Below are 23145 nucleotides of genomic sequence, written 5' to 3' on the forward strand. Positions count from 1 at the left end.
CACTTTACTAGTTAACTAGTGAAGCTTAAAATGTTTAAAAGTTGAAAGAGTCAAAGCCAAACAGAAGACAACACCACTATCCCCCACCTACAATGCTGTCCTTTCTTCTCTTCCCATGAGATTAAAAATCATCCTTGGCCTCAGGTGACTATATATATATATCTATATATATCGATATATATATAGATATATATAGATATACATATACATATACAAATATATATATATATAGCAAAGGCACACAGTTCTGGCTACTTGACTGAAGGGATGAACAGGAGTAGCAGAAGCCAGGAGGATAAATAGGATGTTCTCCACCGAACCATCCAAAGTGCAGAGGGTTCCAGCAGATTCCAGGTCCAGAAGAGCGCAGACTGGAACAGTTAAGATACTGTGCAGAACCCATAAACTCCCAGACCTCTGGTAGAGGACCTGAATTTGAGGAAACACACCACCCCGAATTCCATTCCATTGTCATTCCTTCCTTTTCCTTTATCTTTTTTGGTTATATTTTGTCTCAAAAAAAAAGGGACAGGTTGACACATGCACTGTACTGCACTTAAAAGAGTTAAATCCACTGAGAAAAGTCTGTGTGCACACTAACTTCTTTGTTTAAACAGTGTCACAGCTCTTGTCAATCAGATTTATTTGTCTTTTTAATATACGTGTGTGTGTGTGTGTGTGTGTGTGTGTGTGTGTGTGTGTGTGTGTGTGTGTAAGTGTAAGTGTTTATTTATAAAAGAAGGGTATAGAGAATCTGCTGGTTCTCTAGATCTAAATGTTATAATAATCCCTTTGTCTCATAAAGTCCCATATCTGCTCAGTTAGCCCTGGAAGGTTGACATTTTTATGTCTTTTACTACACCTTAAAATATTTACTCTTTATATTCTATACTTTATCTAGATAGGTTTTTATAGTAAACATCTAGGTTATAGATACTAAAATGTTTTCATTTTTACTTTAAAAGGGAGTATATTTTTTGTCCATTTACGAGCAATGAGAATGAAATTGTGATCAGAGATACAACTTAAACAGATTTATTTATTTATTTCTTCATTCTCATCACACATACTTCAGTAAAATCACAATAAAGTGAAAAGATGTTAGTCCGTAATGAAAAACTGATTTACGTGAAAAATCATTAAAACCTCAAAGATTCAGCATTTATTATAATTCTACCTGTTGTTGGTGTTATGTCAGTATGTTATGAGTGCAACTGTCTTATCCAAGTCAGAAGTCACAAACACAATGTCCCATATCATACAAACAATTCTAATTAACAGTGCTTGTAGAAAAAGTAAGGAACCCATGGATTTACAGTTTTTTTCAATTGTGTAAGGAGTTCAGTATTATTATAATAACTGTTTATTTAATTACATTTAAATTCAATGGGGAAAACGTGTGTGTGTGTGTGTGTGTGTGTGTGTGTGTGCGCGAGTGAAGGTGTGTGTGTGTGTGTGTGATGTCACAGAATTCTGTGTTAGAATTCTGTGACATCATATTGATCTAGAACTTTGGTATCAAAGCCACATTAGAACGTATCCTTCCATTGACTGTGCATACAGTTGGCAGACACACTGTGGACCTGGTTGGATTGATGAGAGCTGTACTTCTGAGTTTTACCTCCTCAGTGAAGTTTTTCCTCATGATACATGGAAATATTCTGTCATTTGTGGAAGAGGAAGAATACACATTTTTTTCTTTTATTGTGACAGTCATTTAACCACTGTGATGATAAAGTTCTACAAACGCCTGGATGTAACTGCTAAAAGGTAAGGACCAACTTGCTGAAAAAGATTTGATTTGGATCATTACTGTGCCACAGGGCTATACTGGTAACAGTAATGTGAATGGACGGTAGACTATGTGTGTGGGTTTTGTGTAATTAGCTCACATTTAAGAAATGTAGATTTCATTTAATCTGTTATTGTACCTGCTTTATATTGGATGTGGATGCAGGAGTTGTGTATACGGTGAGTTGACTAAGTTGTGCTGGCTAATGGTTGTAGTGAAACTATTGTGTTTCTCAACAACTGTGGTGTCTCCACGACGTACAGTAACTGCTATATATGAAACCACTTCAACTTCAAATCATGTATGACTGTACGATACTGTCTTGACTAATGTTATAGGACCAGTAAGTTGCAATCTACGGTGGCCTGGAGAAGTGAATGCACTGTAATTTAAGAAAACGTGCACATCAAGTAGCATAGACGACAACAGAAATGTGTCCAGGTGACACAAAAAGTCATGAACCATGCTGGGATGCACTCTTTGTTCAATGCTTTTAACTTCAAAAGTGTGTGTATGTGTGTGTGTGTGTGTGTGTGTGTGTGTGTGTGTGTGCGAGTGGGGGTGTGTGTGTGTGTGTAATGTCACAGAATTCTGTGTTTGAATTCTGTGACATCATAATGATGTAGAACTTCAAAGCCACATTAGAATGTGTCCTTCCATAGACTGTACATACAGCTGGCAGACACACTGTGGACCTGGTAGGATTGATGAGAGCTGTACTTCTGAGTTTTACCTCCTCAGTGAAGTTTTTCCTCATGATACATGGAAAAATACCATGAGGAGGAATATGTGTATCTATTTTTGTTGAGACAGTCATTTAACCACTGTCATGATAAAGTTTTAGATAATTGGTTCAATTCTTGCAGGTCAGATTGGTAAAGTCTTGCAGCAGGTAAATGCAAGAGCTTCTTTGAGACAGCCAACTGTCATTATGTTTGATCATACAAAATATTTCTCACAAGTGAAAAAAAACAGGAGAGAAAAGAAGAGCACAGAAGGTAATTACAGAGGAAAATACCATGACGCTGCTTGACTTTGACCTGCTCTGGAAAGTGGACTTAGAAAACTTTACTACAAACTCCTGGATGTAATTGCTAAAAGGTAAGGACCAATGTGCTGATGAAGATATTTCATTTGGATCATTATTGTGCTACGGGGCTATACTGGTAACAGTAATGTAAAGGGACAGTAGACTACGTGTGTGGGTTTTGTGTAATTAGCTCACAGTTAAGAAATGTACATTTCATTTAATCTGTTATTGTATCCTTCCATAGACTGTACATACATGTCTCACACCTAGGATCTGCTTATCAACCATTGGCACTGGCTCTAGGCTAGACCTGGCTGCTTAGTTCTTAGAGGGTCTTATATCCGGTCTCTGATCCATACTCTCAACCTTTGGCACTAGTGGCACTTGGTTTGAGAAACAGAGCCCAGTTCAGGGACCAGGTTTGAGAACCCCCCAGTCACAAACAGCCAAGGCTGGTGGCCTGGAGACTGTACCAGGGGTTGAGAACAGAGCTTGGTTCAGGGACCAGTTTAGAGGCTCTCTAAGAAACACCACCCTGAAGTGAGCGAAAAGAGGGAGGGCATTTATGTGGGTACACATGGAGGGGGACAAAGGAAGGCCCAGAGAAGGGAGGAAGAGTTGGGGTTTTGACTGCGAGGTCCTCACACCTGGTCCTTGTATGTGGCTCTGCCTTTCAAATCCTGACACTGACGTCAAGCCCCCAGCCCCAGATGCTTTGGCCTGACAGGGCTTCAAACCGTCTCCCTGAACAGGCCTTTGGTTCTCAACCCCCGGCACTGATTCCAGGTTGCCAGCCTTTATTTTTGTGACTGCGGTTAAGGTATTCAGGAACCAGGGACCTGAACTGGTTTCTGAACCTGTTCAAAATGTGCCGATATGTTAGATCACAGAGGAAGAGTTGGGGTATGACTGGGAGGGGCTTCCTCCTGGTCCTTGTACGAGGCTCTGCTTGTCAACCCTTGTCACTGGCTTAGGGACCCCAGCCATTGCTGCTTGGGAATTAGAGGGCCTCACACCTTATCACTAAACTCACCACCATTTGTCAACCCGCAGCACTTTGTCCAGCCAACCCTGTTTGCTTGGTTCTTGGAGAGTCTTGGAGAGTCTCACACCTGGTCCCTGATCTAGTCTCTGGTTCTCAACTTTTGACAGTTTTTTTTCACACTTGACAGTAGTATGGACACAGCTTGGCATTTTTTCTCATTAATGCATCACCTGTTCAAAACTTGTCTATCAATACTTGAGTGAGGAATCCAGGGAGTCACAAAGGATATCGTTAGTCCCCCTCCATGTGTACTCACATCTAAGTACCGTTGTCTGGATCTTAACAGGCAAGGTGATGCATTAATGAGGAAAAGACCAGTTGTGAGGCCCTCCCAATCACAGCCCCAATCCTTACTCCCTGGTCTGGGCCTTCCTTAGTACCCCCCAATGTGTACCCATACCTAAGCAACCCTCGCTGGTTCCCTAATTAAAGTATCAAAAGGCACATTCTGAACAGGCATGTCTTTTTCCACAACACTGTCAAGTGAAAAAAGACAAAAAAGGTTGTGCATTGGAGGGCCTCACACCTGGTCCCTGGATCAGGTTCTGGTTCCCAACCACTGACACTGTTTTTTTACTTACTTCTTATCACATTTGAAGGTGTTGTTGAAAAAGATTCACATTTTTTATCCATGCCTGTTCAAAATGTACCTGTCAATACTTTAGTAGTGATCCAGGGAGAAATGCTTAGGTATGGACCAGAGAGAAAGGGTTAGGGCTGTGACCAATGTCAGCAAGAAAAAAAAGTAAAGAAACTGCCAGTGGTTGAGAAACAGAATCTGGTGACATGACCAGGAGTGAGCTACTCCAATGCCCATGCTCCCAGGGCTGGGGCCTGGAGCCAGTGCCAAGAAAAGTCAGATATATTCAGTGTTCTGAGACCCTTTATACCTGAAACCTTAACTGGTACCTGAACTGAAAACCCTGAACTGAATACCAGTTCAGCACTTGGTTCCTATGCCTTTTTTTAGCCCCTGGCACTGGCCAAGGCTTCCAGCCCTGGTTTCATGGGCCCTGGTTGGCTGGACTAAGGAAGGCCCAGACCAGGTAGGAAGGGTTGGTTGAAGCCCAGAACAAAGCAGCCAGGGATGGAGGCCTTGGGCCAGTGCAAGGGGTTGACAAAATGTCCTTTTTTGGTTATTCCTTTATTCATTATTCATCACTTCATGTGGTGTCAAAACTGTCTATAGCCCAAACAGTCACAGCTGGGGGGAACTGGTGCAAGTGCCAGGGTTTGTGAAACAGAGCCCAATTCTGGGACCAGGTTTCAGATTCTCCCTGTCACAAATATGGCTGGCAGGCTGAAGCCTCTGTCAGGCATTGAGAACCAGAGGCCAGTTCACAGACAAGCGATTGCAAGAGGTTAAGAAGAAGCCTGTATGGGGACCACCTTTTAGGCCTTCTAAAGCATAAGTAGCTATGGCCTGGGGGTCTGGAACCAGTGCTAGGGACTGAGTATGACAACCCAATTCAGGGATAAGGTTTGAGGCGCTCCAAGGCCCAAGCACCCAGGGCTGGAAGCCTTAGCTAGTGCCAGTGGTAAAAAAAAAAAAGAAAAAAAAAAGAGAGGTAGGAACCAGGTGTGAGCCCCCCATCCAGTCACCCCTAGTCCTAACTGCTTTGGCAGTGCCTTCGGCCAGTGTGAAGGGTTGAGAACCTGTTCTTTTTTGTGTATTCCTTTTATGGTGTTTTTTCTTTATTTTTACTCACTACATGTGGTGTCAAAATAGTCACAGCTCGAATTGAAGCAAGTGCAAGGAATTTAGAAACAGAGCCCAGTTCAGGGAGAAGGTATGAGGCCCTCCCAGTCACAAAAAGTCCGGGCTGGTGGGCTAGAGTCAGTGAGAGGGGTTGAAAAGAGGAGCCGGCTACATGTTCCGGGTCAGGATGGAGACAACGGAAGTCACTGATGAGGGATGGGTCCAGGATGTCCCGCCTCGGGACCCAACAGCGCTCCTCAGGACCATAGCCCTCCCAATCCACCAGGTAGTGAAAACCATGCCCCTGGCGGCGATGTCCAGAATGCGCCGCACAGTATGGACGGGACCACCCTCTACCACCTGAGGGGGGCAACAGGAGGAGAGAGAGGACAGGAGCACACAGGTTTCAGGAGAGACACATGAAATGTAGGATGAATCCTACGAAAAGAGGCCGGGAGCTTCAGACGGACAGCACAGGGATTAACAACAGTTCCTATCTCAAACGGCCCAACATACCGGGGAGCGAGCTTCCTAGACTCCACTTGGAGGGGCAGATCCTTGGAGAGAAGCCACACCTTCTGTCCTGGGATGTAGCTAGGAGCCGGAGCACGGCGGCAGTTCGCCTGGGCCTGAGTCCTGGATGAAGCTCGGAGCAGCGCAGCACGGGCACACTTCCCAGTGGCCCGGCAGCGGTGCATATGGGCCTGGACCGATGGAACGGCAATCTCCTCCTCCTGATCTGGGAACAGAGGGGGTTCATAGCCAAGAGAACAGTGGAATGGAGACATACCGGAGGAAGCGTTGGGGAGCATGTTATGGGCGTACTCCACCCAGGGCAGCCGAGTGCTCCAGGAGAGTGGTTCTGCTGAGGTGATGCAGCGGAGAGCTGCCTCCATCTCCTGATTGGCCCGCTCCGTCTGGCCATTGGACTGTGGATGGTATCCAGAAGACAGGCTGGCAGTCGCTCCTATGGCTGTACAGAAAGCTTTCCAAACTTGGGAGGTAAACTGCGGGCCTCTGTCGGAAACAATATCTGAGGGCAGACCATGGATGCGGAAGACATGCTGTACCACCAAATCAGCAGTCTCACGTGCAGAGGGGAGTTTGGGCAGGGCAATGAAATGTGCAGCCTTAGAGAAACGATCAATGATGGTGAGGACAACCGTATTACCTCGAGAAGGGGGAAGGCCGGTCACAAAGTCCAGGGTGATGTGGGACCATGGACAGCTGGGAATGACCAGAGGACAGAGCAGACCAGAACTAGGCTTGGTGGTGGTTTTACTTCGGGCGCAGACGGAGCAGGCTGCCACAAACGACCGGGTGTCAGCTTCCATGGTCGGCCACCAGAAGTGCCGTTTGAGGAAGGAGATGGTACAATGAGACCCCGGGTGACATGTAAGGTGGGAGGAGTGGGCCCACTGCAGAACCTGAGAACGGACGGAGTCTGGGACAAAGAGACAGTTAGGAGGTCCGTTACCTGGGCTGGGCTGTGTGGACTGAGCCTGACGGACCTTGGCCTCTATCTCCCAGGTGAGAGCTGCAATGATACAGGAAGGAGGGACGATGGGTTCAGGTTCGGCAGGGACTTCTTCAGCTGAGAACTGGCGGGACAGGGCTTCACATTCTTGGAACCTGGACGGTAAGTGATAGTGACAGTAAATCTACCCAAGAAGAGGGCCCACCTGGCTTGACGAGTGTTCAGACGCTTAGCTGTCTGGATGTACAAGAGGTTCTTATGGTCAGTCCACACTATGAAAGGATGCTCCGCATCCTCCAGCCAGTGCCGCCATTCCTCCAATTGCTGAAGACCGGGGCCAGGTCATGATAAACTTCAGGAACAGATGACAGATCTACAGGTTCTGCTACAGGGGGTCAGATGTAGAGGTTAGAGCAGAGCGAAGACAGTGAGAGTGACAGTAAGGGCTCCAAGAGCGGACCCTGCCTGTGGTCCAATCAAAATGAGGGTTATGGAGCCTTAACCAGGGGAACCCCAAGATCAGGGGAACATAAGGAGAGTCAATAATGTGAAAACTGATCACCTCCTGGCGATTTCCGGATAGCTGCACAGGCACAGGAGCGGTCTTGTGGTTGATTGTGGCCAGCAGCATACCATTGAGGGCTTTGGTTTCCAGTGGAACATCAAGGGGCTCAGTCTGGATGCCCAACTGCTGGCAAACAGCACTGTCAATAAGGCTTTCATCCGAACCTGAGTCAAGTAGCGCGGTGAGAAGAAAGGACTGTCCTCACCACAGGAGGGCAGCATCGAGCAGAGGACGGTCTGGGGGAGAAGGGCTGACTACACGGCTCAACAGTATCTCTCCCGCTACTGACGAGCCGGACCTTTTGCCGGATGGATGGGGCAAGTGGCAATAAAATGACCAGCTTGACCACAGTACAGACAGGACTGAGCCCTAATTCTGTGGGCTTTCTCCTCGGGGGACAGGTGAATGCCGTCTATTTGCATGGGCTCGGGCTCGGGACTCCTCAGCATCTCCCGGTGATCCTCGCGAGAACTTGGCACATCTCGTCTGGGGTCGTGGAAGGTTCGCTGCTCAGAGCAAAAAGTGGAGGGAGCAGCTGGCTCAGCACGCCACAGGGATAGTTGGTCACTCACTTTGATGGCTGATTTTATGGCCTCGTCTAAATTTGTGTGCTCCTTCCGGAGTGCTATCTCCCTCCCAACGTCACGGTTGAGCCCGTTCAGGAAAGCGGTGATGAGTGCTGCCTTGTTCCAGCCCGACTCCACTGCAGCACTTTGGAAATAGCTTACAAACTCCCGGACAGAAAGCTGTCCTTGGTGGATCCTGGACAGCTGCAGACTGGCTTGCTGTCAAAAAAGTCTATCGCCCAAACAATCACAGCTGGGGACCTGGAGCAAGTGCCAGGGTTTGTGAAACAGAACCCAGTTCTGGGTCCAGATTTGAGAACTTCCCAGTCACAAACATCCATGGTTGGCAGTCTGGAGCCAGTATCATGCATTGAGAACCAGAGGCCAGTTCACAGACAGTTCACAGACAAGGCCAGTCCAGGGCATCATACCTGCTCCCTGGACTGGCCTGTGGTTCGCATTCCCTGTCACTAGCCCCAGGCTAACAGCCCTCACTGTTAGTGAGTGGGAGGGCTCACACTTGGTCGCCATACCAGTTTTTTCTTCTTAACCCCTGGCCATTGCTCCATGCCACCAACTCTGGCTGATTGTAACTGGGAGGGCCTCACACCCGGTCCCTGAACTGGGCTCTGCCAAAGCAGCTGGGACTTGGCTTTATTCATTATTCATCACTTCATGTGGTGTCAAAACAGTCTATTGCCCAAACAGTCACAGCTGGGGACCTGGAGCAAGTCCCAGGGATTTTAAAAAAAGAGCCCAGTTCTGGGACCAGGTTTGAGAACCTCCCTGTCACAAACATCCATAGCTGGCAGCCTGGAGCCAGTGTCAGGCATTGAGAACCAGAGGCCAGTTCACAGACTAGGTGTAAGATCCTCCAAGGCTCCAGCAGCCAGGGCTGGGAGCCTGGAGCCATTGCAAGGGGTTAACAAGAAGCCTGTATGCGAACCACCTTTAAGGCCTTCCAAAGGAAAAGCAGCTATGGCCTGGGGGTCTGGAATCAGTGCAGGGATAAGGTTTGAGGCGCTCCAAATCCCAAGCACCCAGGGGTGAAAGCCTTGGCCAGTGACAGGGGTTAAAAAAAAAGAGGTGAGAACCAGGTGTGAGCCCCTCACCCAGTCACCCCAGTCCCAACTGCTTTGGCAGTGCCCTCGGCCAGTGTGAAAGGTTGAGAACCTGTTCTTTTTTTTTTTTATCCCTTTTCTTTTTTGGTGTGTAGTCTTTATTTTTGCTCACTTCATGTGGTGTCAAAATAGTCACAGTTTGGGACCTGGAGCAAGTGCCAGGGATTGAGAAAGAGAGCCCAGTTCTGGGACCAGGTTTGAGAACCTCGCAGTCACAAACATCCAAGGCTGGCAGCCTGGAGCCAGTGTCAGGCATTGAGAACCAGAGGCTAGTTCACAGACAAGGTGTAAGATCCTCCAAGGCTCCAGTAGCCAGGGCTGGCAGCTTGGAGCCATTGCAAGGGGTTAAGAAGAAGCCTGTATGGTGGCCACCTTTTATGCTTTTCAGAACCCAAGCAGCCAGGCCATGGGGTTTGGAACCAGTGTTAGGGGCTGAACATCACAATCCAGGTCAGGGATCAGTTTTGATGCTCTCCAAGGCCTCAGCACCCAGGGCTGGAAGCGTTGGCCAGGTTAAAAAAATGAGATGGGAACCAGAAGTGAGCCCCCCACCCAGTCACCCTTGTCCCAGCTGCTTTAGCCTGGGAGGGCATCCAACCTGCTCCCTTGACTGGCCTTTCATACTGTCTGGCAGTAGCTCCAAGTTGCCAGCCATGCTTCTTGTTACTGGGAGAGCCTTACGCCTTGTCCGTGAACAGGTGTTCAGTTCAGAGTTTTTAGTTCAGTGACCAGTTAAGGGTTCAGACACAAAGGGTCTCTGAACCCTGAACCTGTATCTGACTTTTCTTCTTACTCCCCGGCACTGTCTCTAGGTACCAGCCCTGGGAGCATGGGCTTACCTTGGCCAGTGCAAGTGGATAAAAAAGGCATTGGAACCAGGTTCCTGGATCTCTACTAAAGTACTGAAAGGCCCATTTTGAACAGGCATGCATCATGGAGGAAAAATTGTAAGCTTTTTCCACAACACCTTCAAATGGATTCAATTCGGTGTCAAACCAAGTGTCTCATTCTTGGTTTTTAGAAGGTTTCTAACCTGCTCCCTGCACTGGCCTCTGGTTTGCTTTCCCTGGCACTAGCCCTAGGCCACCAGCCCTCGCTGTTAGTGTGTGGGAGGGTTCACGCTTGGTCCCCATATCAGCTTCTTCTTCTTAACCCCTGGCCATTGTTCCAGGCCCCCAGCTCTGGCTGTTTGTGATTTGGAGGGCCTCACACCCATGGAAGACCCTGACCTGGGAGGAAGGGTTGGGGTTTTGACTGGGAGGGTTAGGGTTATACCTGGACTTTGTACCAGGCTCTGCTTCTCAACCCATGGCACTGGCTCCACGCCCCCAGCCCTGGCTGATTTGGCCTGGGAGGGCTTCACACCTGAACTGGCTTCTAATTCTGAACCCCTGGAACAGGTTTTAGGTTGGCAACCCTGGCTGTTTTCGACTGGGCGGGCTCACACCGAGTCAGAGGTCAGTGTTCAGGGACAGGAAGGAGGTTGATGTTTAATCTCTTCACTACTGCTCCATATACAGAACTATTACTTGGTCAGTCAATTTTCAAATCTCTCTACACATCAGACCTGACATGTAGCAGAAATGCGTAATGGAATATAAGTAAAAATGAAAGAAAATTACAGTTAAAAAGTTCCATTCCAATTTTAATTTGACAGTAAGTAACTCAAAAATATTCGGTCATTAATTAAATTTTTCTACAGTAGTTTTCTACTGTTCATTCAATAGTCAATCATAGGAAACATATAGAGAAGTATATACACAAATAAAAGAATCCAGTGCCCATGCCACTTGTAAGGGGATTAACAATCATTTAAATGTTTTCACTGTTCTCCAACCGATGCCCCTTCTGAACAGCCTCAAAAGAGGGGCAGTATACAATACCCTTGTATTTGCTCTGTCCAGTCTGTGCAGAACTTTGCAGGTAAGTTTTCTGACTGGAGCAGGCCACTAGACCCATCATCATCAACTGAGGTTGGAGCAGGTAAGAGCTGCCACTGAAGACTCAGCAAGTGGAGCAGTGGTTGTGAGTGCATGCCTCTTCGCACACTCCACCTATGGAGTGAACTTCTGCCTGGAGACCCAAATCTCCTGGTGTCCAGCCTGCGCTGGTGTATGGCACCAAACAGCACCCTCTACTTGTTGTAGTCCAACAGTGACAATGTTGCTCACCTAAGCAGAAAGAGAACAAGAGCAGAAAAAAAACAGAATTTGAGGACAGTAAAGCCTGGGAGGAAGCAGCCTCTCAACCACCAACCTTCAGAAGGCTGTTGGTGTTGACAGTTGGCCATATCCCTTGAGTAGGTGAGGAGGGACCACGGCTCCCTTGTCACCACCGCAGTCCCCAGATCCTGGTCCCACCTGTTCAGGTCTTCCAGGGGCTACAACTGGAAATTGAGAGCGTTTGCACTTGTTCTTGATCATCTGACCAACATCCAGAGTGAAGCTGTAGCACCAGCAGTGGCTGGCTGAATTCCTCCAGACTTATCCTGTCCAGAAGACCATAAATAAGCATTAGTTTGGCCACTAAAGATGACTTATAACAGAGCCAGACCAACGAATAGACATTGTTCTCACAGACGCCACTGCCAGGCTGGTGTTCACAGCAGGGCATAGGGTCCTCACAGAGGATGGAGGTGGAGAAAAGCTGGGGGTCCTCCTAGCCACTAAACTGGGCCTCAGTGAGGTAGACTGTGACCAGCAATACAATAACAATAGTTACAATGATGTATTGCAGCATAGACATGGTGTACTGAACAAGTGCATACTTACTAGTACAGTAACATTATACTGTTAGTTACTAAGGTTTTTTTTTTTACATTCAGTTACAGTAATGACATGAACATTTACAGCTGTCGTTCTTATTTGGCCTCAGATGGGCTGATAAATTCCATTATTCCTCGGAGGTATTCAATGACATTAGCAAAGTAGCTCAATAACTAGTTAATATTTACAGGAAAACGGCAGGTACTGTCAACAAACACAAACAAGTAAATTGTGACACTGCAGCACATAAATACACACTCATGTAACGCTGCTGTTATCAATAGCAATCATAATATGCTTGTTCAATCGCAAGTCTAACACCCTGCCTCACCTGAAATCACCCGTCATCATATTAACCACACCCAGGAAGTCATATAACCCCACCCTTCTGATTTGCAAAGCCCTTTCTCTCAAAACTACAGAGAACTGTGAGTTGAATAATGGACTTTTCAAACCTTATGTTGTTTTATTTGGTTAATATTATAGCAGTTATTTGGTTAGCATTTTATTGTTGCATGACTTTTGAATGTTTATTTGTATTATGTTGCATTAGACTCCTATATTTAACACTTTGAAGGCAAAGTAAAAAAGATTCTGGATGCATAAATGAAGTAAGTTTAAGGAACGTCAACTTGATTTATTTTATTTTATTTTAGTGCTGACATTTTAAGTTCATTTGTAATTGTACTTATTTATCTTTATGTATTTTGATATCTTTCACAAACAGAAAAAAATCATCTATCCATCCATCCATTTATCCATTAAGTATCTACCTGAGTTTCTTTAATTGTTACAAATAAAATAGTTAGAATGGCTTTTGGATCCTGTGCTTAAATGTGAACTCCACATCAGATGTTTAGTGAGCCAACGCCACCAGCTTCATTGTATTTTTTGCAATGCTGTTAACATTGTTATGTAAAGAGCACTCCTGGAAGACATTAAAATGAAAAGTTCAGATGAAAAAATGGAAAGTTTTGAAAGCTCACAAAATGCCAGATATAGAAAATAAAAATAAACATAAATGGTGACTGCTCTGTGTTGAGCGAGTACTCTGGCTCTTGATGTAAGAAAGATGCAAACATCTTCCAAGCAAATTGGCAAGCTGTTAATGAGAGAGGTGATTTGTTGTTGCAATTAGTCCAGGAACAATGCAAGCTTAAAAATTGAGGCTTGACATGTAACCATGGTAAAAGTAAGTAAATTATCATAAATTATTGTTATTATTATTATTATCTGGAAAACAGTAAAGGAACCTTTGCTTGCTATGTTGGTCGGGGGCATTTAATTAATGTAGCTCACAACATCCTGTTGTTTCCATGGAAGCCCACCATGTTAGGACATTCTATGGTAGTTAGCAAAATCTCAAGGCTACAGAAATGACGTTATTAAATAGTGAACAGAAACAGCAGTTGTTCTGATGAAAACATCAGACAGTTTATTAAGGTTAATTCTAACGTTGTCTCCTCAAAAAACGACCAGAATGAACCGTTTTAATTCAACCGTCTCCGTTGACGAATACCTCGGTAGGTTCTGCGTTAGCTGTGTTAGCTGTACAGTGTTTATCTCTTTCGTTGCTGTGCATATATTCACGTCACAGCCGTGAGCTATCAATTCATCTGTCTTATTCAGAATCAGTATAATATTACCGTCAGCTAACTGATAAGAGTCTGGTTCTTCCGTGTGATTGTGGTGCGTGTGTTTGTTTCTCTCACAGCGGACAGTAACGTGTTGTTCTATCTGAGCGACGCAGTGACCCAGCTGCTGGAGCATAAAGAGGAATACACCCAGTTTGGGGTGATCCGCTACTTTGCTGAGTAGTATGTTATTCTAATACACAATAAGTCACCTAGCTACATGTAGAGAGAGTGTTCCTCTGTGGGTGTGGACAGCAGACTGATGTAGGTTGTGGGAGGCTAATACAAACGGTATTAAAGGAAAGAAGTACAGAAAACAGTGAAACTGAATATGCACCACAAATTGGCATGCATTTTCATAATGCAACCCCAAAACAACTTATCCAACATTAGGCATGCAGTGTATAGTCATATTCATTTAATCACCATTGTGGTAGCAGATGTGCATTTTAGGAAACATCCTAAACCAGTACTAATATATGATAATCTGCTTAGCTCATAAAACACATTTGAACATGTGAACACATTTCTATATGTAAAGGTGTTTCAGTGTTTAAAAACAACATACAATGCATGCTTGTACACTGGCTTGTAAATGTGACGCAGAAAGCCAGTGATGCACATTAGCCTGTCCCACTCTTGTGTAGCTAATATCATCTAAACAAAATTAGATCACATTTCTGTTGAACAAGACAGACTGTCACGTTAGCTGAGATAGTTGGAATAGTAAACATAATTTAGTGCATCTTGTGTTTAGCTAACTGATAACATGAATTTTGAGATGAATGAATTTTGGGTGAAACGTTGCTTCTTGTTCTTATGTGCATGTGTGTGTTTGTAGTTTCAGCAGTGTGAAGAACAGTAACCACGTCCTCTTCAGAGAGTATAACTACATCAGGGCCACTCCTCATAACAGAGCCTCCTTCATCAGAGTTTTCTGGAGATGCTACAGACAGATCGGCAAGAGTGGAGGTCAGTAAGACAATGGAAGCTTTTCTGCTAGTTGTATACTTGTATTAGACTGTAATTGTCTTTACATAAATGCCCCTTTCTCTGTACAGTTTTATGCAAAATTTGGCAGCCTGGGAAAATGACATATTTTGTTGATTTTTGAAGTGAAAAGAAGTAAATACACCTCCTGCAGTAAACAAACATTAAAAATTAGTCTTTATTGACTTGAGTTGTCATGAGGAATTGTTTGATAACATTTCCAGAGCTGAAAAATTCATTTACTCTTCACCACTCAACAACCACAGGCTCCTTTGAGCAGCTGACTAAGGATCTGAAAATGAAGTTCATTGATGCCTACAGACCAAAGGAGGCTATAAAAAGTATCAAAGTGCTTCCTGCTTGAAATTCTCACTGTTAGAAATATCACTTAGAAACGGGGATTAAGGGGAACTGTTGTGAAATGGTTGTTGTGCAATTACGCAAAAATGTCAATCACAGCTGTTAGCTAGCATTCATGCTATCATTCACAGTACCAGATCATTATGGACAGCTATATTAACCCAAAAAACATACTGATGGCTTCTATCCAACAACAGTATAGTAGTGCCTACTAGGCAAGGTTTATAACATAAGACCATAAGACTCACATACATTGTAAATCCTACTTATTACAGACTGTTTAAGTGAATTAATAATTGGAAAACATGTCACATATAGAGGAGTGTATGTGACTTGGTGTCACTGGCTGGTTTGACTGTCTGTAACATTTAAATCAGTTGGTCACTGTTGTGTATTGTGTAACTAATTTCATGTTTCATGTCTTGTTCCAGACTTACTGTCCATGCTCGAATATAGGTCTCTGCTACAGTTACTGTGTCCAGACTTCCCAGTGGAGATGGTACAGAGTGCAGCTAGGTCAGTACACTGACACACTGCAGACAAAACACTATGCTTTCATTTTAGTACATCAACTAACTCTTTGACCAGGATTTCTTAGTACTGTTGTTCATTGATCCAAAGAGAACAGTGTTTGTTTGGTCACCACAACTTTTAACATTGCATACTGGGAATTATTGAAAATAGCAATTAGTATGAAGTACACACTGTATTGCAATAGCATGGATTTTGGCTCAAACAGTATTAGAGCACAGTGTAGTCATTATCATGTGTACTGTGTATACTGTACATGGCAGCTCTATATGCTACAGCAGACCTAACAATATATAATGTAATATTATCTTTCAGTCATTGTTTGCAGAATTCTCTCTCCATCTGTCCTTCACAGTTAATGGCCAATATATTCTAAAATGTTTTTTCCTTCTCCACATTTTGATTTCTTTGCACCGACATAGATTAGAATTTGGTGGTCAAAGGTCACAAAACACGTTTTTGGCGATAACTCAAGAATTCGTACACTAATTATGACAAAGCTTTACACAAATGTCTGTTAGGATAAAATGATGAAGAGATGACAGTTTATATCCATAAGGTCAAAGGTTAACTTCGCTGTGACATCATAATGTTCTGCAAAAACACATCTGGCCATTATTTAATGCTATTACTCAAGGAGGGGAGAGTTTCACCATATTTCCTGTAACTTGACTCGTTTGTGCGGCGGCGTACAACTTTGAGGCAGTGATTCTAGTTTGGTTCTTTCACATACACAATTTTTTGTTTAACATGTATTACTGCTCGGACAGCTGGGATAGATAATGAGCATTTCACCAGTTGACAGGTATAAACTGTTATTAACTGCTTCTCTTTTCTTGTCCTGTAGAATTGTTCTGATGGACGACGCCATAGATTGTTTGATGTCTTTCTCTGACTTCCTTTATGCTTTCCAGCTACAGTTCTACTACCAAGGTACAACAGAAATAACAGTATGTACAGTATGTCTGGGCATAAACATTCAGTTCATTGACGTTGGCTGTAACCTTTATTAATGATGAGCTGTCTTAATGATGAGCACATTGGACTCCTATACTATTTTTTTAAATGGAGTCTACTAAAAACTAAAATGTTATAACAATGGTAAATACATTTAATTTTAACCATTTTCATTATGGATTGGGATAACCATTATTAGGTAAAACTCTGTTCCCCCTTAAGGCAGAGAGAAAAAATGACACTCAGTTGAGGACATTTCTTGTAATTAAAACTGGAATTATTTCTGTGGTCAGATATCTGATATGGAAATAATAATAAAAACTTATGAACTAGCAGTAGTGAGGAAGGAATCATATCAGAAGTGGCTCATATGGAGTTATATCTAATTTTTACAAAAGGCAGTGCCAGCAGTCTATTTCAATAGATCTATAAACCTATTTGAATTTAAATCTATTTCAAGCCAAAGCTGAATAAAACAGAATTCAACCCCTTGACTTCCAACTTCCCATCATCCACTGTGTGTATGTGTAGAGTTCTTGGACAGCGTGCTCATGATCTACCAGGACCTGTTAGCAGGGAAGAGTCCTAACACTGTTATCGTCCCCACCTCCACCTCCATCGAGCAGCTGCCCTCGGTGGCTGCAGAGGAGAGCGACAAGGAGCGGCAGCAGCAGGATGGGGTGGAACCGTCCACTCTGGCTCAGTGTATAGACGCTCTCTGTGACAGGTTCAAACACAGGTAAAACACACTTACACATTCCAGTCGTCACTCACTGGGACCAGACACCCTCTGGAAAGTTGCTCTTTATTCTTATAGTGCACTAAGTGTTTACAAGAAAAGCTATGACTGAACATGTCGTCAACATGTCATCAACATTACAATTTTACATGTTAATAACACGTTAAGAATATGTTGACGAGAGGAGGCAGCTGTAGCTGAGGAGGTGGAGTGGGTCGTCCATTAGTGGCTGGTTTGGTGGCGTCCATGTATCAAATGTCCTTGAGCAAGACACTGGACCCATATTGCTCCCAATGGGCAGATGAGCGCCTTGCATGGCTGTGGTGTGTGTGTGAATGGGAGAATGAGAGGAAAAATTTTAAATCACTTACATTTATAGCACATTAACACCTTGACAACATGATGACAAAGCATGGGGAACATGTAGATAATGTTTTGTCAGTGTGTTCCTAGTATAAAATTAACATTTGAATAAATAAATTCAACTAACTAAATATGTATATAAATATTTACCTCATGTATGTCTACTTGCACAGAAAATACAGTTTTTTAAAGTTACTAATCACATACTTTCATTAAAACTTTGATAAACACACAAACAAATCCCACCTGTAGATCCGCTGGTTATTGCATCACTTGACTATTATCACATATTTCATTTTGAATGTTACGCGAAGGTGTAACAGTAATAAATGTTAAAATTCATAGAATTGTTTGTGTCATACAAACAATACACATAAAAACAACAGTTATTTGATTTGAACTGAACTTAATCAGCACTTTGTCTTTTAAATACATCTGCCTATCAGGGTTGAGTTTCAAAAGTGAATTCTTTGTTTTCACTTTTTGTGTATAGTTATGATAATTAGATTTTGTCAGTGTAGTTCATTTATTAGTTAAATAAAAGTTGGGGCTTTAAAAAAAGGTTGCAGTTACCTGAGACTTTTGCACTGTACATCCACTGGCAGGAAAAACTTAACAGATATCTGAGCTCACTGACTGTTTTTATTTTAACTGTGGAAATGGTCGCAGTGTCTAAGGAGGTGGCGCTGCTTCGATCCCCTGCTGTCCATATGTCACAGAGTGTGTGTGATTTGTATGACAAACAGGTGTAGTGTTATTGAGCTCTGATTGTAGCACAATGTGTGTTTCACCTGACAGTTTTTGTGTCCGTGTGAAGTCATCCTTCCAGGTCCTGTATGAGGGAAATACTGGAAGAAACTGACAAAGTCTGTTACTACAGCTTCCTAATGAGTCTGGCTAAACATGAGACCATCAACCAAACCATTGGTAGGTTTAACATAACACATCACCCTCCTCCTCCTCCTCCTCCTGCTGCTGTTGCTTGCACATACAAAATGTTGTTGAAATTACATGTCATAAAGTGTATGATTGTATGCATATAAGCATACTCAGTTTGCTGTATGACTATATCCATTTTATTCAGATTTCATACATGATTATATACATTACAATATACAGAGTTTTACAGATCGCTAAAAAGTATTACATTTCATTTAAAAAATGTAAAGTCATAAAATACAAAGCTTTAAATTTTGAGATGACTCATAGACTGACTGAGACATATCAGTATATTTTATTAAACCTATCATATTACCTTATCTATCTATATGACTTTTTTATATTACTCATTTTTTGTGGATTTATGTGTTACGTCTTGACTTCACATAGCTTACATCACACGCTGTGTGTTCCATGTAAACTCAGGGTACATCCACGTTTCCCACACTTGTGTCTTTTCCTTGCATCTTTGTCTCTCCCACTAACAATGCAAAGAGAGAGGAATCAGTGAAACACAGCTTTTGGAGAACTGAGATGTACGTTAATCTGAACCATCACCTAAAGCAGCATCTGTTTCTGATGACGGCAGCACAGCTGGATCAGTTGTCATTTGGCATTAACAGCTGTATTGGAACTGTTGTTGGCTTGGATTTGCCTGTATGCAGTGTACGAATGAAAAGGAGGGTGCACAGTTGCCACCAGCAGCACAGCTATGCTTATTTTCAGTTTCAGCCTTCAGTCTACATGTTTCCCCATACGCACATGAAACATTTCTAACAGCAGCTTTTATGCAGCTGTTGTCAAAATGCATTGTTACATGTCTTACTATTTATAATAATAAATTAAGTTCAATATTCATCCTGTTGTATCGTCATTAATACAACTGTTTCTGCAGGAGTGTTACCCAACAAGGCAGAGTTGCTCATTGACCCAGAGATGGACCAGGAACTGGACAAACTGTGAGAGCATGTGCACACACACACGTGCGCACGCACGCACGCACACACACACACACACACACACACACACACACACACACACACACACACACACACACACTCAGTCATCTCATCTTCTCCTGTCTTCTGTTCTTCTCTTTACATCTCCTCTTTTCTTGTCTCTCTCTGTCCAGAATCGCTCAGATCTCAGTGAGTCCCAGCAGCAATAGCAGTGGCAGTGCGGTGGGGGGGCTAAAGGAGTTGCAGAGGAGGGCCTCCCCCAGGAGGAACATTCACCACAGGAGGAAGATGGAGGTGGAAAGCGACGGCTCCACGGAGGAGACAGATTCCTCTGAGAACTGAGCTCTGACTTCTCACTACTCTGTGATGTGTAACCTTCCATCTTAAGTCCTAAACACACAGTGGCTGCATGATACACATCCAAACTTTTTTGCCCATTATTTGCTCTGTAAACTCACACACTTGTAGTAGACAAGAGAACATCAGTGCAGCGAAACCCTCCACCCTGTGATATTATATATATAGGGTATATACATATATGACACTGTCTTTTTGTCCAGCACCAATGTCCGGAAAAGCAGTGAGATGGCACCAGAATATTCACTGTTGATGCTACATGTTCTTTTTATGCTGTGTGGTCCTGATGATGGGCAAGTCCCTTGTCAACACATGGTCACGTGATGTACCATTGCTGTCTGGCTGCAGTGTTTTGAATTTTACTGTAATCTCTCCAAACAAAATGTTTGTATTCCCATCATTATTGGTTTGTTAGTAATGAGGACCATAAGAAAGAACACACTCTGTGGATGGATGTACTCCTGCTGCTCTGTGTTAACACTGGCCATTAACTTTCTCAGTTTGCTGAACAAAGTGAAAAGTATTAGAATATGTCCAACATTGATTGAAATAGCAGATTATGGTTCTCTGTGTCTTGAGCATGTTAAAGAACAGTGACCCCTCCACATCCTGTCTGTCCAAACCCACCTAGTAAACAGCTCAAGCATGAACTGTATTTACAGCACTAATTTGTTTATTATGAAGCTTTATGTGAATGTGATATTACATGTATGGAGATCCTCACTCACTGTGAATAATAAAGATGTAACTGATGATGCTGGTCACTGCTGGCTCATATCTGACTCTATGAGATATTTTATTGGCTCCTCACCTCCATAAAACTGGGGAACATAAAAGAGGGCAAGCTCCTGCCCAGATTACACTGATGACATCACTGTGACATCATCAGGTTATAATATACGTACAGTACATACGTAGCATATACTGTTCTTCTGTCTCTTAGATACTACATGGATGCTTTCTGGCCATTCATTTAATTTGTCATAATGTAATTATATATATATATATATACTCTATATGAATTTATTAATTGCCAATAGCCTTTTAGCACATTTAGCACCGCCTGTGCATTTTCACTGCATACATTGAAAAAATTTGACAAATAAATCTTTTAATTTTTCAACTGCCATGACTCAAATTTTGTCTTCCAACAGATTCATACATGTGAGTAGATCTGAGAGGAGCCAACTGTAAATTCTGTCCCGCTAAAAATCCCTTCTAAAACTGCAGTTAACTTACTGACCTATATTCTACAAAAATATGTATTTTAGGTGCAGTTGTAAACGTGATTTATTGACAAGAATAACCACCATCACTATCACCAGTCTGTGCAACTTGTCCTCATTTTACAACATTGATATCATGCGGTGTTACACCCAGGATTTGGTTATACCAACAGCATACAATAACTCCTATACAAACATACATACATACATACAGTATCTATACAGGATATATCTATATTGATGAGTTAAGTACAGTAGATCCCCATGGTGTTAGAATCACAGAAGTGGAATACATAGAAAGGACACTTTCTGGTGGATCAGAACAACTTACCATGGTGCACCTCAGATGGCTGACATGGAAATGAAAATGTCGTGGACAGTACATTACATGTGGTGCCTCTATAAAAAGGTCACATTAGCTCAGCCAATGGAAAGGTCAGTAAGATGATGACTTAAAAACTCCAGTAGTGTGCATGTTTTACCCTATCAATAATTTTCATAGGTTTTTTAACTTTTAAAACTTGAAATATGTAATCCATCATAGTGAACTTCTTCTCGTCTTATATTTTGAAAATAAAATTATCATTTTCTTATTGTTCTTAAATTAATGGAAGTCAATGGCAGTCTTAAAGGCAAGGAATGAAAGATTTTTAGTCAAGGTTTGTCTTAAGGGTTCATTTGCTACAAGTTTTGGGGACCATTACCACTATCTTCAGGCAGAGGCTGCATGCCTTGTATATATGTATTCAGTACCTTCAATCACTCTCTCAAGTACGTAGCATTTTGTCCACCATTTTTATCTCGCTTTTCTACAAACGCAGTGAAATAATGGGACAGAGAATTCTCCACAAAAATCTTAGCTATACTGCTAACGCTAATTATGATCCTAAAATTGAATTATATTGACACACAAAATCTCATTTTAGATTAACTGCTTAGCATAGAAAACTGGTGTAATGTTGACCAGTATTACAGTAAATATATAATCAGTCAAACAGCATTGGATCACAATCACTGAGTGACTGAGGGACAGTACCAGCTGCATATACCAGTTAAACCCTTGTTGGCCTGATATCAGCTCTCCTCACTCCCACTTTATCTTCCATGGCAGCCATCTTAGGTGTACCAAGCCATATCCAGGTACAAGACGACTCATCTGAATGAGACTATGTGTTGTATCTATTTAGATGCCGTGAGTGGAGACATGATGTCACCAGGTAAATATTTACTGAGGACAGCCGTCATCACCACACCAAAATAAAAAAAGGCACTGTTTTTTTTAAAAACACAAAACATTTCAGGATTCATTTCCATTGACTTTACAATGACTTTACCTGCTCAAATATATAGTTTAACTGCTTGTGCAGATGCTTTCCCACTTCTTACTGGCTGGAAGTCGTTAAAATCTTTGATCTTAAAGCTGCATGAATTGATTTTTTTTTTGGCAACTTGGGGGCAGCAGGACAAGCTGAAAACACAACAATGCCACATAATATAAGCTGTCATGGCTAATGTGTAATCAAACAGTTGTCACTTTACACATCCAGCAGACATAGAGCAACATTAGGACTGAGTCAAGTTTGAGATATATGGAAGTCCAATATTCACTTTCCTTTTAGCTCTGGTTTGGCCTCCACAAACTCCTAAGACTCTTTAGCTGCTAAACACTCCACAATGTTCAACTGCTAGTTGCTAACTTTGTCTTTCTGCTGTTCGCTGCTGGCCAGGTTGCAGACAGAGCTTCATAGAGCTGAGGGTAGCTGCAGTGTTGGGTAATAATTCTCTATGAGTGACTCCTTCCACATTGCACATAGTCATTTGATCAATTGTTGAAAAAAATATGTTGATTGGTACAGCTTTAAGTCTGGAGCTGATCTCCTAATGGCTGCAAAACCAAGGAGGAACTGTGTGAAAAATGAATTCTCCCTGTTTATACAACCAAGCCAGATTGTGGCTAAATTTGCAAAGGTAGGTTTTAAAAGCCAGGTTCAATATTTCCTTTTAAGCATATCTAAACAAAAAAAAAAGTA

The 23145-nt window shown here is 42.8% G+C and overlaps 1 protein-coding gene across 1 annotated transcript; it reads left to right on the forward strand.

Moving 5' to 3' along the window:
* The first annotated feature begins 13382 nt into the window (after positions 1-13382).
* cunh11orf49 (chromosome unknown C11orf49 homolog) lies at positions 13383-20654 on the forward strand. The gene is made up of 9 exons (XM_022756190.1): positions 13383-13583; positions 13775-13877; positions 14536-14666; positions 15476-15560; positions 16423-16508; positions 17064-17271; positions 18452-18561; positions 19469-19532; positions 19706-20654. The coding sequence occupies exons 1-9, from the start codon at positions 13478-13480 to the stop codon at positions 19872-19874; spliced, it is 1062 nt and encodes a 353-aa protein (XP_022611911.1). The 5' UTR covers positions 13383-13477; the 3' UTR covers positions 19875-20654.
* The last annotated feature ends 2491 nt before the right edge of the window (positions 20655-23145 follow it).

The sequence above is a fragment of the Seriola dumerili genome, unplaced genomic scaffold (assembly GCF_002260705.1).
Source record: "Seriola dumerili isolate Sdu_G_001 unplaced genomic scaffold, Sdu_1.0 BDQW01000242.1, whole genome shotgun sequence".
In the NCBI taxonomy this organism is placed as follows: Eukaryota; Metazoa; Chordata; class Actinopteri; order Carangiformes; family Carangidae; genus Seriola; species Seriola dumerili.